At 38.7% G+C, this 16,418-nt stretch overlaps 2 protein-coding genes across 2 annotated transcripts; both read left to right on the forward strand.

Moving 5' to 3' along the window:
* Nucleotides 1-1,923: 1,923 nt before the first annotated feature.
* LOC139140305 (uncharacterized) lies at nucleotides 1,924-6,749 on the forward strand. The gene is made up of 5 exons (XM_070709463.1): nucleotides 1,924-2,429; nucleotides 3,474-4,124; nucleotides 4,427-4,669; nucleotides 4,910-5,000; nucleotides 5,614-6,749. The coding sequence occupies exons 1-4, from the start codon at nucleotides 2,366-2,368 to the stop codon at nucleotides 4,993-4,995; spliced, it is 1,044 nt and encodes a 347-aa protein (XP_070565564.1). The 5' UTR covers nucleotides 1,924-2,365; the 3' UTR covers nucleotides 4,996-5,000; nucleotides 5,614-6,749.
* A 2,112-nt stretch (nucleotides 6,750-8,861) lies between these two features.
* On the forward strand, nucleotides 8,862-15,274 carry LOC139140306 (uncharacterized). The gene is made up of 3 exons (XM_070709464.1): nucleotides 8,862-9,229; nucleotides 12,088-12,336; nucleotides 14,241-15,274. Exons 1-3 carry the CDS (start codon nucleotides 9,160-9,162, stop codon nucleotides 14,426-14,428), a joined length of 507 nt encoding a protein of 168 aa, XP_070565565.1. The 5' UTR covers nucleotides 8,862-9,159; the 3' UTR covers nucleotides 14,429-15,274.
* Nucleotides 15,275-16,418: the final 1,144 nt, after the last annotated feature.

Below are 16,418 nucleotides of genomic sequence, written 5' to 3' on the forward strand. Positions count from 1 at the left end.
CTATTACGATTCAAAATTGTGTGTACTAATATACTTCAACCATTGTAACGAATAATTGTATACCACAGAGTACGATGTAATTAATGGTAAAAAAAGCGGGTCATTAGCGTGACGGTTGGAGATTGAATACACAGCTGACCCCCATCTTTGCAGGAAAAGTTGGCGGTAAGGTAGTTCGCACTTAGAAATTGAAAGACTCACACTTTTGCCCGAACTTTCCTCAAGGAAACTTTCAACTATTCCCTTTGAAATCAAGAATAACAATGAGGCGTCACCGTGCAAAATGTGGTATTTGAGAAACAAAAATTACCGGATTTTGAAATTCAAAAGCCGCCATCCCTGTGTTAACTCCATGAATAAAAATAAGATTTTAGATTTTCACAAAAATGTGCCGATGAAGATATTATGTACTCCAAGAGATATACGAAATGAGCTCCCACAAGCGGCTGACCAAAATGCATTATAAAAGTTTTAATATCCGAATGTCTGTCCCCGAGGTGCGTTCTACCTTAAAAGATTCGTATTCGCCGATCTACAATGAGTGTCAAGTGCCGTCTGTTCATCATGAGATCCGCAGAGCTAGGTTATTCAGCGAAATATCGTCTTCTTAATTAACATTGTTTTGAGGGAGGGTCCCTGCCCTAATGAAACACCCACTTTAACTTAGCTAGCAACTTTTGAGTAACGTTTTGAAATCAAAAGCTTACTGTGTTCACTGAAATGTTCGACTGCCTCGACCATCTTGAGTAAGTTTTCATCGTCTGTAGTCACGGAAAAAAGTCTAAGTGACTGCGTCAAGCTACACAATAAAACATTTATCACAAATGTGAACACTTTATCATTGTGTAAAATATGAGAAAATTGGTCTCAATAAAGCTCATTGAATAAGATGCAAAAGCGCGACTTCGGAGGCTATATTCATTATTAAAGAACATTATACAAACACACAATCACAAGAATCTGCATGATGATACTGTTTTTCTTATCATCGTTATCCGTAGACTGAAAGTTGCTCATTACGCAGACAGATTTGTTCGGAGGACCTGGGAATTCTGTTTAAATGGGGATTTTTCCACGATCGTGGCAGTAGGAAGGTCTCTGTATAAACTCTCATTAGATTATTTGGGAGTAACTATACAATAGCAAAGAACGTGGCCTAGTCCACTGACAACATCAAAAGCATTACCTTTGCGCCACACACACTGTAATATGTGAGGCCAGGTCAGAAAAAAAAATTACAACAGTCCGAACACCCTTTCTGGGATACACCAAGAGGAAAGAGCCATTATTTGTTCATGGCTGCCACTTTAACACACCACAAAACGACGACTCGGATAAAGGAATTGACTCTCAAGGCATGGAAGAACACTTTTTGCTTGTTTACACTCGAGCTCAAGTGGAATCGTTTAAGTCCAAAAGAAAAAAACAAAAGCATTGAATTCATTAGGATTTCTTCTTATATCTTTGGGAAATTATTACTACGAGAGATTGGAGTAGGAATGGCAGATGTATTGGGAAAAAGTCGTCGTGATTTGCAGATAACGTAGCTGTGAAGTCATAGGCCAATCAGAGCAATCAACAGGTGGTTGTGCCATGTTCCTTCAATTTCGTCATCTTCGCGCTCTTTTTAATCAGAATTTCAAATCACATTGAATTTTCCCATTGATTATAATTAATTGTTACACGTATATTAAATTATAAACTTAGTTTTAAAATAAAGAAAAGATGCAATGTAAAAATATTTTGATTAAATGAATAAATACCTTTTCGTTGACCAGGCTTCCGTCACTGCTCCTTACGTAATGCATTCTTTTACTTAAGTATCATCTCGGAGCTGTCGAGTTTCAAAAATTACCCGATTTGGAAACTTAAAGACTTCACTGCCTATTCTGGTCAGGGCAGCGACGATGTCACGGTGGTGGTGACATCACCAATTCCTTATATGGTATGAGCTACTAGTGTGATGTCATTAATTGACGAATACTGCCTTGAGAGTGTCATAATATTGTTATCAGACAACAAGCAATCAGAATCAGACAGCTGGTGAGGATCAAATTCTGCTACCGAACCGTTTCCTCAGTCAAACTCTGAGACAGGAGATCAGCTTCGACGCGATAGTCCAGATAGTCATTATTTTTGTGTGCGTGTGCGGAACATACTCACAGCGGAAGTGACGACAGAATTTGAAGTTTGTACCTGTTGCCGTTAAATTCAACCATCTCAACATCGGTTTATTTTTTAAACAAAGCGTGTTTTATTGACCTTCATACTGCCGCTGTCTCTGTTTGGACAGTTTGAACTTTCCGGTCCGTTGAACCAAGTACCGACTACAGGACTATTTTTGACTACCAACCAGAGGGGAGCAATGAAGAATTTTGCCAAAGTGTCGCTACTGCTGGCTTTTGTGGTATGCACATACGCACAGCAATGTGAGTATTACACCTGAACACCCACCTGAATGCGGAGATGCACAAAAAACTTGTGCAAGATATTATATCTTAACCGAGGAAAACTTTTCCTGGCTTCAATAGTCGAGTGAAGAACACAACGTAACGGTCGCTTTTAATTGTACGACTTTTGAGAGAACAACAAAATGGCGCCCGGCATATTTTGAACGACCACCCGAGTTGTCGATCAAACCGTTTACTGTTAAAATTTAAACAACAGAATTTCTCTACATCGTGCATCGTCATCCAATCGAATATATCCAGAGGGTTATTTATATGGTGTTGTTTTGTCTGATCAAAGCCAGTCTGTTGCCGGTATGAGCAAACTCGCGTAATAGAATTGCGACATCGCCACCTTTAGCCAAAACGGGGTATAATGCAATATCACAACGCCATCAGCCCACGCACAATCATAATCGGAGGAGGAACGTTAGCGATTAACAGTTCATCTAAGCACATTTTCAGTCATTTTGCAGATTTTTACCGAACGAAATAGCTTTGATATTCTTGACCTGTTAATTTTTATATGATTTGTTCACTAACAACATGGTTTATCTGTTGACGGTGACCTTAGCATTACACAAACATGACAAACGCGTTCCAACCATATCTTATCATTTAACTTTGTGTCGGTCGATGATTAACCAGGCCCTGAATCACACACCGAGCTGCTGACATAACTGTGTTGTCAAAGAACCGTTATAGAAATGCAAATAACCACAATGCAGTGCGCCAGGCAATGCGCAATATTCTAGACAGACCTGTGTGTAGCTAAGGTAATAATAGAAGTTTTAAATTCGGTATTCCGTCAACATTGACAACCATTTTACTTCTTTGACGCGAAAGTCGTTGGCGAAATTTTTTCCATTTCGTATTCATCGTTTACTATTTACACATGTGTAGGGTCTACTATTTGAACTTATTTCTAGTATTTTTGCTATTAAAGGATGCAGAAATCTGCGAATATGTACATTCCTTTTCCGATTGAAGGAAAGTATCATGGCTTACTATTGTCTTTATTTTCAGACCCTAATAACCCTAACGATCCATTCGGAAGGGATCGTGTGCAAGACAAGTACAAGGCGCAGCAACCGAAAAACAATAATGATAATAAGGATGGTTCCAATCCTTGGGCGGCATACGACAGATACAAGCAAGTCTACGACAACATTAGACACGAAGAACAAGGGCAGGCCGGCTACGACCCAAACCACCGGTACAATAGCAGGCAGAACCCGTACCCACAGCACGGGCATTACGCCAACGTGAACGACAAATACTTCATCGACGCGTACAGCAACGACAACCCCAGCGACCCGAAGAACCAGTACTACCAGCACGGCGACCACTTCCACAGCCAGGGTCAGAACCAGATGGGCTACCCTTACGGCAACATCAACAGCAACATCAACGCCCAGCGCCCCAGCTACGGCTACGGCAACCAGAGGCACTATAACGCGTACGGCACCGGCAACCAGGGTACCAATACCGGAACTGGGACTGGTAGCAAACCGGGCGCCACCTCTTACGGGAAGCCGGGCTTTTGCCCGATGGTGTCCGAAAAACTGTCCGGAAACTGCCGGAAACAGTGCAACTCTGACAAAGAATGCCCCGGTTACAACATTTGCTGTGTCAACAATTGCCAGGGAACTGCTTGTGTAGAGCCGCTAAAGGAAGGTAACATTAAAATCGACCGATATTTATTTTGAAGGAGAAATTCAGGAAACTTCAGACAGAAATATTCGGACTAAAAGGAAATAAATACAAAAGTTTAAATCATACATAGATTTGTGTGCAAGCATCATGCAGTTTACAAGATTCACTGTGTTGACAATAAATATAGTGTTTATGTAAAAGTGAGAGAAAAAAATCAAAAGTAACAAATTTAAATGCCTGTCACATGGTTGAAAAGAAGCTCTGGCGGGCATATCAATGTAAACACGCCACCAACGGTAACTACTGTCACCCTATCTCCTCAGATCCGTGCAAGACGTTCAAGTGTCCGTACCCGGGCCAGGTGTGCATGAACGAGGGTACGCATGCATGGTGCGCGTGCGAGACGGTGTGTCCGGACGTGTACGAGCCGGTTTGCGGAGACGACAGGAAACAGTACAACAACAGGTGTTACATGACTTTAGAGTCGTGCAAGATGAAGCGGACCATTAACGAGATGTCATGCGCAGTTCTTGGATACTCCGTCTCAAAACAATCAAGATATTACCGTAAGTGGGAAAATAATTTTTGTTTCTGCCTCTTTAAAAATTATTATTCTATTCTTTTAAAAAATTGCACGATTAAAATAATTTCTTTCGTAAACCAAACTGTATATATTATTTCCTACGTATATGTTTCGTTCACAGTTTCTGGAAACCGCAAAAGACAGTTAAAAGCTTCTCAAGTTGTTTCGATTTTCTGGTAAACCGATACGTAGTAATGAGTTCTTTCACTGCATTTTGTTACAGACTACAGAAGCACAGCACCGTCAATTGGTGGCGCCATTCTCGCGGTATTGGTTCCTCTGATGGCGCTCATTTTAAACAAGTCTTAAACGCTGTAAGTGTACACCAGTAATAGTACCTCTACCCCACATGAGAACAATTTGTATTCATAAAATATAACAGTTTATAAATCGACTGATTTTATTCATTGATTCCAAACGCGTTCATTCTAATTATGTCCAGCGACAGTAATCCGGACAGGTCAAGAACCTACGACGGCCCCTTGTCGGCCAGCTTTTTATCGTGATCACGTGGCCTATTATTGTGTGGTAAATTGAAGAGGGAAAACACCGTCCGGGGAGCTATAACAGAATAATTTTCAACAATAATGCTCATGCTATAGACTTACTTTTATATTTTGGTATATATGACAAGGTTCAGTGAACCTGGAATGTAACTGGAATGAAACAACGAGAACATGTTTTTAAACTGTTGATCACCTGTCCGTTGGAGATCGAAGGATAACCTTTTAGCACTGGGTGTTGGAGATCAACCATTAAAAAACACTGAGTTATTCTTATCGGCCTTGTGTAAGGTCGGGTCATAGAGATATCTACCCCACGTGATGTCAGTAGCGGGCATAGATTTGCAAATTAAGTCGGTTATTTTACGGCATGTTTGTTAAGGTTTAAAATGTAATTAAATTCTGTTTTCTGTTTTCTCCAAAGGCAATCGAGTAAGAATATTTCACGCTCGCTGTGTTCAGAATGATAAGCTGTGATATTTCATATTTTTCCTCGCACATGGAAGCTGAGAGGAAACTACCCCGGAGACAAGAACATTATCAGCAATTGTGTCGCTGCATTGTAGACGTTTGTTTCTGGATAATCTAAACGAAGTTGCTCATACACAATTTGACTGACGTCACCATGAACAAAGACAATAACTGTGACGCAAATATCTGCTTCATTTTTTCTTCCTTCGTGCAGTTTCATTTCCGAATAGAGAATTTATATATCAGCATATATGTGTAGCGTCCAGTGGAGTTGAACCAAATTAGTTTTAAACGCTGAGGGCAGCATTCAACTGAATGACAAGGGTGTGGCAGCTACGCCCTTACTCTTTATTCCCAAATCCAAAGACGTAATCATGATTCGACAAAGTGTACATTAAATTGGAACTTATCTGCTATAGACTAGAGACTTTATATTTTTTTCAGTTTTAGCGATTCCATTGACCCTTTGTCACAATTCTACTCACGTATACGGAAAGTACACTTCTTTTATAAAGTAAATTTTCCCTTGCGAGCCTGTTTCAAAGGCTTATTGAGGTTTTGGTATATTTCTCTAAAAGTATATGATTTTTTTTAATTAAAATACTGTACAGGACTTGAAAAAGTCAAACTGTGATTTTATGGAGTGGAAAAAAGTTGCAAAAAAGAAAATACAATCCAATGCGGAGACAAAGGGAATGTTTAATACAAACACTTTTGGGACATTTTCACACCATGGGGGGATTTCAAAAAAAATAAAAAGATGGTGAGTTTAACTCATCTAGTTAGAGATAACAAAATATAAAGTCGAATGGTGTTTGATTAATTATAATTATTCACGGCGAAATAATAACTCAGGCTTTCAGGCCAGTTTGATATTCTCCAAATTCGAACAATAATCATTTTGTAATCAAGGTTCTTACGCTATCGTTAACATCAAACAATGATTTCATATTGCGTTATTTTCACCACAAAAATAATATCGAAAGCGAATTTTTCTCTTTTCTAACTTAAAATAGATTAAACAATCCTTATGAGTGTATTTTAAGAGTACTCTTTGATGTAAATAAACCATGTATGACTTTGTTTGAAGATATTGGCTCATCAATTCTTCATTTCGTCGATCGCCCTCATAGTGTACCTTATGTTACCTTTCTTTTATGTTGTCTCTGTACTATGGCGTGTAAACTGTAAGAAAGGATAATGTTGGTGTGAAGTTTATGAGTCTGATACATTCAAACAAGAATTCGCATTTATATACATTATGCAACATTTTAGGCCAATTTTAGGCCAATGAGTGCACAGTACTAGAGATTTCCCATAATACATCATGATTTGTACCAACGTAGATTCCCCTGTGAAGTCTACCGTGTCTTCCCATGTGTAGACAAATTTCTGGACTAGTTGTAAAAATTCTGAAAACGTACTTTTAAAAACATCTTTCTTCTCAATTCCCATTTTAAAGGATTAAGAAAATTGTGCTTGATTGAGAGAAGAGAAAGGATTTTTGTAAATTTTCCACCGATCAGCCATACAGAATAAAGTGATGAAAAGTAGGGAGACTAGTTGCACCTGTTTTATGAAACAAAAGGATATTGATTTTTTTCCAAATAGAAAAGACAAAAGAAATTTACATGCTAACTTTTTTCAGAAAATAACCCCTTCAGTTTAATCATAACTTTCTTCCCAAAACTGTGACATTTGTAGTACCTGCAGAATGTGACTTTTATGGTTATTTAACGCTCTCTTCGAAATTTATACAACAATATTTCAGCGTACTTTTAATAAATATAATTAATCAATTATCGTGAGACTTCACATTATTGATTTTATACAGACCTGAAAAAGTTATAAGAAAACTAACGTTGTTAGTACAAATCAAAAGGCAGTGTGGGCCGGGTAATTTATTGCACTGTGGAGTGTCATCCATTGATAATGACATGTCGGAAATTTGCATACTCAAACAATATACTTTGCATAAACGAATTCACCTAAAGGCATTCGTTTATGCAACATTCTGCTACATGCAAATTAGTATCTGCATTCATAAGGAGCATTCAGTCAACTGCTGTTTTTACTATTTATATATAACCTTAAATACAAAGAAAATCCTAGCGAAATCCGATTGATACAGGTTCTGGATTATAAAACAATATTGATATACAGAATCAACTGTTTTCCGGGGAAAATCTGTGCAATGTACGGCAGAAATCTTGGAAAAGTTGCCTGCAATTTCCAATGAAGCTAACTTTTTTCACTGTGCATCATTATCCGTCCTAAATGCTTCCTGTAACAAAAAGTTGTACCCTCAGGCCACTTCGAACACCTGGAATATCTAATATCAAAAAATTTAAAATTGATAAAGACTATTGCATATAGACTTTATTTTTTTCCATGCATCATTTGCAATAAAGTCTTATTCCACTCGTTGCTAATGACTAAGCGAAGATGCTCCATGATTTAGCCACGAAATGTATATTTCAGGCGGGATATCGTACAGTTGTCGCATTTCATTTTTTGGAAACGAAAACTGTACTCAATCAATCTGTTCTGTGAAGCCTATTTATAGGCACGGCCAATCTGGTGACTGATTAGTCGCTGTCAGATGTCACGAGATTTTAAAGTTTAGTAAGGACGTCGCCTAATATGTTACCATGTTTTAATTCTCGCTTGAAAAAATGATTATGGAAATAAAAGACGACGTTTTATCGTCATCACCCAAAGCCAGTTGGCTTCAACCAAGACATTCATAGTTTTCTTTCTGATGACCTGACCATTTACTATTAGAACAAAGTCTTATTCACATTTAATCCCCAAAGAATTAAAATCCTAACTGTTGTAGCTTACTGTAATTTCACATCATACCTTTATCGTATCCTCTAACGAGGACATGTGTTTGACACGTGCATTTACATTAAATATCCCTCGTGAGATCTCGAAATGAAGTGATGAAAGTTTGTCAGTTTTTTTTCAATATAAAGTATAGATGTGTATTCCACCAATTCAATTGACATTCACCTTACGTGTACACTCTCACCCACACACATATACGCACAAATAAACCTATAGAGTGTGGTACTGTCAAAGTGACGTTCAATAGTTACTGTCGCTCACTGTACCATTCAAACCCACGGTTATAATACTATTAGGATGAAATAAAAGAAATAGGTCTTGTTTGCCGGCTGGTACACGGATTTCACAATGAAAGTACCGCAGATGACGCTTCACTACGTTTTGTTATCCATTTGCCAGTCCATACACATCCCAAACTCTTGTAAAAAAAGGGTCTACTCTATACAGCCTTTAGCCCGACCACTTCAGTTTTCCCATCCTGGAATGGAAGGTTCACTGATTCATCTCCGCTAAACTCAGTCAACGCCGCCCTTGGTCACAGCCTGCACGGATTTGGTTTGATCTGAATCATAATTCATATATTTTACGTAACAGCGGAATAGGGGCACATATCGCAAGCAAGCTGTCCACGGGAAAGCATTCCGACGAGATGGCTCTCTTAAGTTTCCTGTCATTAGGTGTGATACTGGTCGTATTTTTTGGAGCTGAAACTTCAGCAGGTAAGCACAAACTTAATGGATTTCCTGACGGCCTAACCAATGGGAGTGCTGTCCGCAAATAGAAAATCGTAGTTGAATTCATCAATAATTTGTCCATTCCTTCGCAACCTTATATTTCTGTGACATTTTAAAGCAAAAAAAAATTCATCCACCGATCTCATTCAGTCATGTCATGGAACTCTCTCTTCTCTCAAGCACATAAAAAAAACCTTAAAAACGTGAAAATACTCGTAAAAGCTGATCATAGTTCTACGGTTTGAAACAAAATTGAACAGCTCTAACAGTTTCTGTTCGTATAGCACTCAAATAAAACGGTAATTTTGTGAATGGAAATGTTATAAGCAGTAAAAGATGGCGACAGTTATAATATAACGCATTTCTATTTTTAATAATAAACACTCATCCGATGTTACCATGCCAATTTAAAAGCGCACGCGTTGAGCGATTAGTCAGAGGGAGCTGTCTTTGGAAATCGACATCCTGTGGCCTTTCATGGCCCGTTGATCAATGTCGTAACTTCACAGCCAGGAAGATTTGTGATTGTAATTTAGAAATGGTCACTCCAATCCATTCTTCAAGCATCGTTTAAGTTGAAGCGGGTACAGGAACTCTGTCCGCAAATCAGAAGTATCACAATGTTGCCTTGCCTGTAGCGTACAGATTATGCATTTTGAGCGACCTATTGATTACATGGGATACCATCAATGTACAATGGGATTACAAACTGGTGCAGGGGTCCTGAACTCGCCCGATTAGATTAGATTAGATTAACGCCGGAGTTCTGCTGAAACTTGGACAGTAAGCCAAATAAGTAGCAGGGACGATTCACTTTTATTCTTTCACATCCCATGGTCAGTTGACAGCGATCTGTATACGCTCTCGCGGTGAGACATCTTTGAATTTGAACTTATACCTTGTCTAAAACTTTGGAGAAATGATTTAACAGGTTGACAATTTAAATTTTATTTTATTTTTCTTTATCACAAGTGTTGAACTTTTCCTGCAAAACTCAGAACCTCGTGGAAGTTCCTGCGAAATTTACAAAAATATTATTCGTTTGCTCCAGTAAACTTTACACATTCCATTTCCTGTGTCATTTTTACAATTTAATATTTTTCAAGTCTGTTGTGTTATAAAGGATATGCAGCCTGTACAGAAAATATGACGGGAAATATCGCCATGACAACTTTCTGAAAACGCCTATTAGAGTGCTTGCGTGATGTATGGAGATTATCCTCTCTCTCTCTCTCTCTCTCTCTCTCTCTCTCTCTCTCTCTCTCTCTCTCTCTCTCTCTCTCTCTCTCTCTCTCTCTCTCTCTCTCTGTCCGATAAAGTATTGTATTCAATGGTCAGTTCGCTTTTAATCAAGCTTTTTCTCACAAATTCATAAAACTGGATTCTTTTTGCGCTGATTTCGTTGTTCACAGAAGAATCATCACATTATTGGAGAAAAAGCTCGACCACGTTATCAAACACACAAACCAGGACCCCGAAAGCTTTTACCAGGCACTTTGAAATTGACACGTTTTAGCTTCTTTTGTTTTGTCGCTTTATGGCCGATCGAATGTGTTTGTTTCTATTTTACGACGCGTAGCATGCCGGGGAAATAGCTTTTGATTTAACAAGCAGGGCCACTCGACAGAGTAACATGTTTGACTGGCCCATACAACAACATGCAAAATCCCGGATTATTTTGCCTTGTCATGGAAATCGACAAACAATGGCGTATGTAGAAAATAAGTCTAAAAGATTTAAAAAAAAAACACTTATGCACAGGCGGACTATGGAGATTATTTTTGTATTTGGGAATGAATCATGGCAACGGATGCGCGTTAGCCTACTAGAATTCAGTCAGTCTTTCTGTGTCCCAGACGTCGTGAAAGGACCAGTAACTGTAATTTTTTGTGATGATTTTTCCACGATTTTTGTTTGATACGTCACTCGCAAAGTCTTATTCTACTCCCCAAAGCATGATAAAATACCAACTATTTAGCTTGTCAACACAGCTTCTTTGCGTGTAAAATGCTCTGTTATTGTTTACATTTGAATTCTAGAGCAGAATTCACTTGTGTATCGTCAATAGCAATGCAGTCTGTACATGTACAGGCTGAGTTGACGAGCTGAATGTATGTCAACATGCTTTGCAAAGTAGAATAAGAAATTATGGTTGACATTAAAAACAGAGAGGAAAATAACAAAAAAGTTACTCACTTTGAACTCGAAAAGGCCCCTCACAAAGACATTGACCCCCACCCCTCATTACATATATACATTTCCTACATAATAACAATATTAGTGGATCCATGTCTACTCATAAAAGTTGAATATCGTTACGTCTTATATCCAATTCTCAACCCGGTAAGCTTTAACAGTAAGTTAAGAGTGTAACCCCGTCGGTATAGACATCTTGAGGAGCCGAGACTTCATTCATATTACCCAGACTCCACCATTTCTTTTACATTGATGAAGGGAAATTTTATAGACTTGTATCTCTGAATATTTGAAGATGGTGTTTGTAGTAACCTTAGTCAAGGCATGCGTGTTTCACCTTTATCTAAATTTGCCGTACCTTTCGAAAGCGGATATGTTCATGCTTAGAAGAGGAATTACAGTATAGCTCAACTGAACAACAATCACACATAGACATAAATATGAAAAATAATGATAGCGCCTCAAACCATTGTCCAATGTGCTCTTAACAAAGGTAAAGTCTCTTCGTTATGAAAACAATCGGGGTTTTCTCAGGAGGCCTCATGCAGCATGATTTTGAATTTGACCCGCTGAGATTACGTTTATTGGTACAATTTCTTAGTTTGAGCTCAGAATGCACGACCGACACTTTTTCCCTCTCTTTCCAGCACCATGGGGAATAAAACTCACGAAAGATCCATGTACTGATTACAAGTGTCCTAAACTCGGACAGAAGTGCGTGCTGGACAAGAAGGGCTCGGCAGCGTGTGTGTGTATGAGTGCAGACGAGTGCTCGCCGATGTACAAACCCGTATGCGACGACAAGGGCGAAATGTATGGTAATGCCTGCTACATGGACGTATTGGCTTGCACACAAGGCGTCGTTCTCACAGCCAAGCTCTGTCCTAAAGACAAAGGTAAAGCCAATGTATTATCGCAGGGCACATTTGATTCACAACAGGGTTGTATGGTAACAAGTCTCATATTGAACGATTCTTGGGGAAAAAACCCAGAGGTTTATATTACGTAAATTTGACAATTTCACTTTTATCGTGACATTTATTTCTGTTTGAGTCCTTGATTTCACTCAGTGAACTAAACTAAATTAAATTTGTGAACGGAACCCATTGCTCCTGAGCTACCATTACTATTGACGAACCATAGAATCGTAGAGGTATATAAAAATTGGGAAGGGAGAGGTGTAACAAATAAACTGGACGAGTAAAATTTCAAACGCACAATTGTGTGATGTTGACTTTGTCAGAAAATAATGTTTCCTTTCAATAGACATAAAGCATACTTAAATTCTGAAAAACCAAAAAGTCATATGTATGTGGTACTAAAAACTTCACCTTGACTTGTAAGCCTGATGTGGCCATGCCAAAAGTGGCCAGTATAGGTTTTGACCGACGTGATCAAAGTTTTGTTGTCAAGGTTGATATAACATGTCATTATCTAGACCTATCAAAAATGACCAGCGCACAGTCCATCCACCCAAGAGGGTGGAGGGGACTGCGACCAGGGTCTTCTCCAACCAGCTTTCTTGCCTCTTGAGACATCCCTGCACGACAAATACCTGGCGTTGTAATGTTTATTTCTGTTAGCTCCAGCATAGACCGGTCAGATCCAACAAGCAGTGTTTCTCACTACGTCATCAGCATTGGAAAACACAGGAAGTTGGTCATAACATGCACAAGTGGCTATTGAGACGCGGAATCATTAAAATCAATATAGACTGGTTTGATTCTCTTTGAGTCAGCGATTAATTTTGATGAACTTGCAGTGTCCGAAAACATTTCATTCTTTTCTTTAATAAAAGATTTTGTCATCACAATTTTGCTGAAACGAGATTAGAAGCGGGTTTAGAAATGGAAACTGGTTTGCCATTTTGTCGATCGTCGAGCATTTTCCACATTTACGACTCTACATGGAACAAGGAAAATCGGGTCATCATTATTTTTTTCCAGCTTATTGACGTTAATTTGAAAGCAAGGGATGTAATATCATCGCAAATGATAATAACGTTCGCATATCACAGCTGTGACTTTCACGGAACAAATCGCACGAATGCCACGTACTAGGGTAATGCAAAGTTTTTGATGACCCGACAAAAGCTCCATACAAAGATGGGTGTGATGACATCGTATATGTATTTCCTGTGTTGTTATTCATCACCAAGGCAACTGACCTGTTTCTATACTCGCAATCAAATAGCATAATACCGGCTTAACCTAAATGTTAAACATTCTATTCTTGTCTAGTAAACTTTAGTAACTGCATTGGTTCTATTTTTCGGTAAATATGAGTGTCAACCTTGACAAATAACAATTATCTGTTTGAGAAGAAAATGTGAGGTTTACTAATTGCACCGCTTGCCCATTCTAACGAGTGTCACAGTCGCTTTGTTTATGTGCTCACCTTTTATCAGGTCGTAGAAAAATGGATAGGTAACAAACAAACAAATAAACATTCTACCAAAAAGTACATGGAGAAGAAATACATATAAATGAATAAACAAATAAATAAAATAAATAAATAAAATAAATAAATAAATAAATAAATAAATAAATAAATTACATTGACTTCTTTACTCGAGAAAGTTACGTTGACCTTGGTCTGCTAGACTGTCAAGTACGTTGAAAGCTATTCAGCAACCCTTCTTTGAACCACTGTGTGAAAATAGCACACTATGCCCTCAATAACACAAGCCGCCATACTTTGGTATGGATGAGTGTGAGGATGACGGGAACATGTCTGTGTTCATCACAGCTGTCGCCCGATGTTATTCTCGTCTTTCAACATCCCTCCCTTCCTTTTTCAGACAACAAAGTGGACGGTGGTGCAACACAGTTGGGAGTCGGCACCCTAGGCGATGATGACGACGACGGCGAGGAGGAGGAGCTGTCAACGGAGCCGCCGCTCTCGACGGATGAGATGATGACATCAGCCCTGTCCACCGAGATGCCTCTATCAACCGAAATGCCTTTGTCCACAGACATCCCCGAATAAACTGGACTGACGCTATGCCATGACTTATAATGATACACTACAGCTTCGAAGTTCCACTCAAGGTTCTGCGACGACCTTTGAAAAACAAAACAAGTGACTGCATGTGTAATTTAATTTTTTTCCACAACACTTCGGTAGAAATTAGGTTTTCTGTAAACAGTATAAACACAACACCATGTGGCTTACGAAAGTCTCGGGGTCGTTGATCGTAAAAAGTGACGCGCTGGAAACGTCATTCCTTAGTTTTGGTGTCCCCCCCCCGAAAACGAATTCTTTAATGTTAAATTGGTTTCAGGGAAACTGTGTGGCCTATTATGTATGGAAAATACCAACCTTTCTTTCACGAATAAGTTGTTCAAAATTTATGTTGATAAACAAACTTTACGGTTACACTTTTTCACCGTTTTAATTTGACGGTATTCAATTACAGCTCAAACTATATGTCCTTTTTAGGTAGAATGTAGTCATTTGTGTCCCATTTTTACTCGATGGACGTTCTGCGTCGGAGCCGTATAATCACAGTTGAGTCTACACGTTTAGAAAACCGCACTGCATACAAATACATGTACATATCCCGTGTCTGTATTGTCATTCTTTCTCATCATGGTTTCGCGGTCTGATATTTTATTTTGTTTTATTGTTTGCGACAGCAGAATCCTTACGCATGTAAAAGTAATTCGGGTCTCGCCCCTCCTCACCCTACACTTAGGAATTACCTTTCTAGCGCGTCTGTTTTTTCATGATCGAGGACCCCTTATAGTGCCGAATACATAATTCACCCACTGGCAAAGATCTACCTCTCTTGGTAAACTTTTCTTAATAAATATTCATGTATCTTTAATGTCATCGACCACAGTTTCTAGTTCTTGTGTATGTGACAAAAAGTGACAATTTTACAACATGGCTCTTTCTGTTGGGAAGAAGTCGAACTCGGTCTGTTCGTTTTTTTTTCAAGAACCAAGCTACGCCCTTTCTGGTAATGGCTTCTTTGCATTTCGCATCTTTCCAACACACAATAATAATAAAAAAATCCACTGTCTAATGGGAATAAAATATGAAACTAGATTATGCAATTCAATTAGTACACGAGTCACGGTCATTCTACAAATGAACGTCAATTGATATAATATAGTCCTGATATGCAAATTTGCATCGTAAATTTGTGCACGGTCAATCACATAAATGTATAAACACGTAGGCTTATCGTATGTCCTTGCGATAGGTGTCATTCGACTTTGTGTTGCACTGTGCATGACATCGCATTGAAAATCCAAAACGGCCACGGGGCAGTGCGCATCGATCATTTTCCTTCAGATTTCGCTTGTAAATCATAAAGCTCAATGCAGTACACTTCGTAAGAACCCAGTATGTGAAACTAGACCTGTACACAGTTCAAAATAAGAAAAAAATATATACATCATAATACATTTCTATACATAGCGGTCTCTTCGATGAGGGGGATCGTGAAATTACAACCCGACAATAACTGCAAATTATGCAAAGCAAAGAAAGGGACACCGTTGTCGAACAGAAATGATAGGACGCCCTCAGCTACCAGGTAAGGTAGATGGCTCGACGGAGTTCTTCAGAGGCATGTTGTCTCTCATACGAGTAAAATATTGGTCATGTGAAGGAATATAAAATATTCGTCATATTGCATGATAAAACAGCGTAAGATTATCACATGACAAATACATGAACCTGTGCACACAGTGAAGGAGGACAACTTCAACAAGAAAGCTTCAGAAAACCAGTTCAATAAGACCAAGTTGGTAGTATATGAATCTTTATTGGCAGTATCATACTTCGACTTATTAAAATAAAATAAACAACAATAGCAACAAGAAACCTGTGCTGAGACCAAGACACCCCTTCTTTCTCGGTACAGTATGTACGGGTCGGTACAACGATTGGTATTACTGACACTGAACGTGTTCTGTAAGTGAGAGCAGTTGACGTCATATTGGGTGTAATTGTTGCAAAATCTATC

Source organism: Ptychodera flava, chromosome 9 (assembly GCF_041260155.1).
Source record: "Ptychodera flava strain L36383 chromosome 9, AS_Pfla_20210202, whole genome shotgun sequence".
Taxonomy (NCBI): Eukaryota; Metazoa; Hemichordata; class Enteropneusta; family Ptychoderidae; genus Ptychodera; species Ptychodera flava.

Excerpts from the sequence above, each read along its gene's own strand:
- LOC139140305 (XM_070709463.1), top strand. The coding sequence starts at position 2,366 with ATGAAGAATTTTGCCAAAGTGTCGCTACTGCTGGCTTTTGTGGTATGC. Across the intron at positions 4,125-4,426 it reads TGTAGAGCCGCTAAAGGAAG|ATCCGTGCAAGACGTTCAAG; the intron begins GTAACATTAAAA and ends CTATCTCCTCAG. Across the intron at positions 4,670-4,909 it reads AAAACAATCAAGATATTACC|ACTACAGAAGCACAGCACCG; the intron begins GTAAGTGGGAAA and ends ATTTTGTTACAG.
- LOC139140306 (XM_070709464.1), top strand. The coding sequence starts at position 9,160 with ATGGCTCTCTTAAGTTTCCTGTCATTAGGTGTGATACTGGTCGTATTT. Across the intron at positions 9,230-12,087 it reads TGGAGCTGAAACTTCAGCAG|CACCATGGGGAATAAAACTC; the intron begins GTAAGCACAAAC and ends CTCTCTTTCCAG. Across the intron at positions 12,337-14,240 it reads GCTCTGTCCTAAAGACAAAG|ACAACAAAGTGGACGGTGGT; the intron begins GTAAAGCCAATG and ends TTCCTTTTTCAG.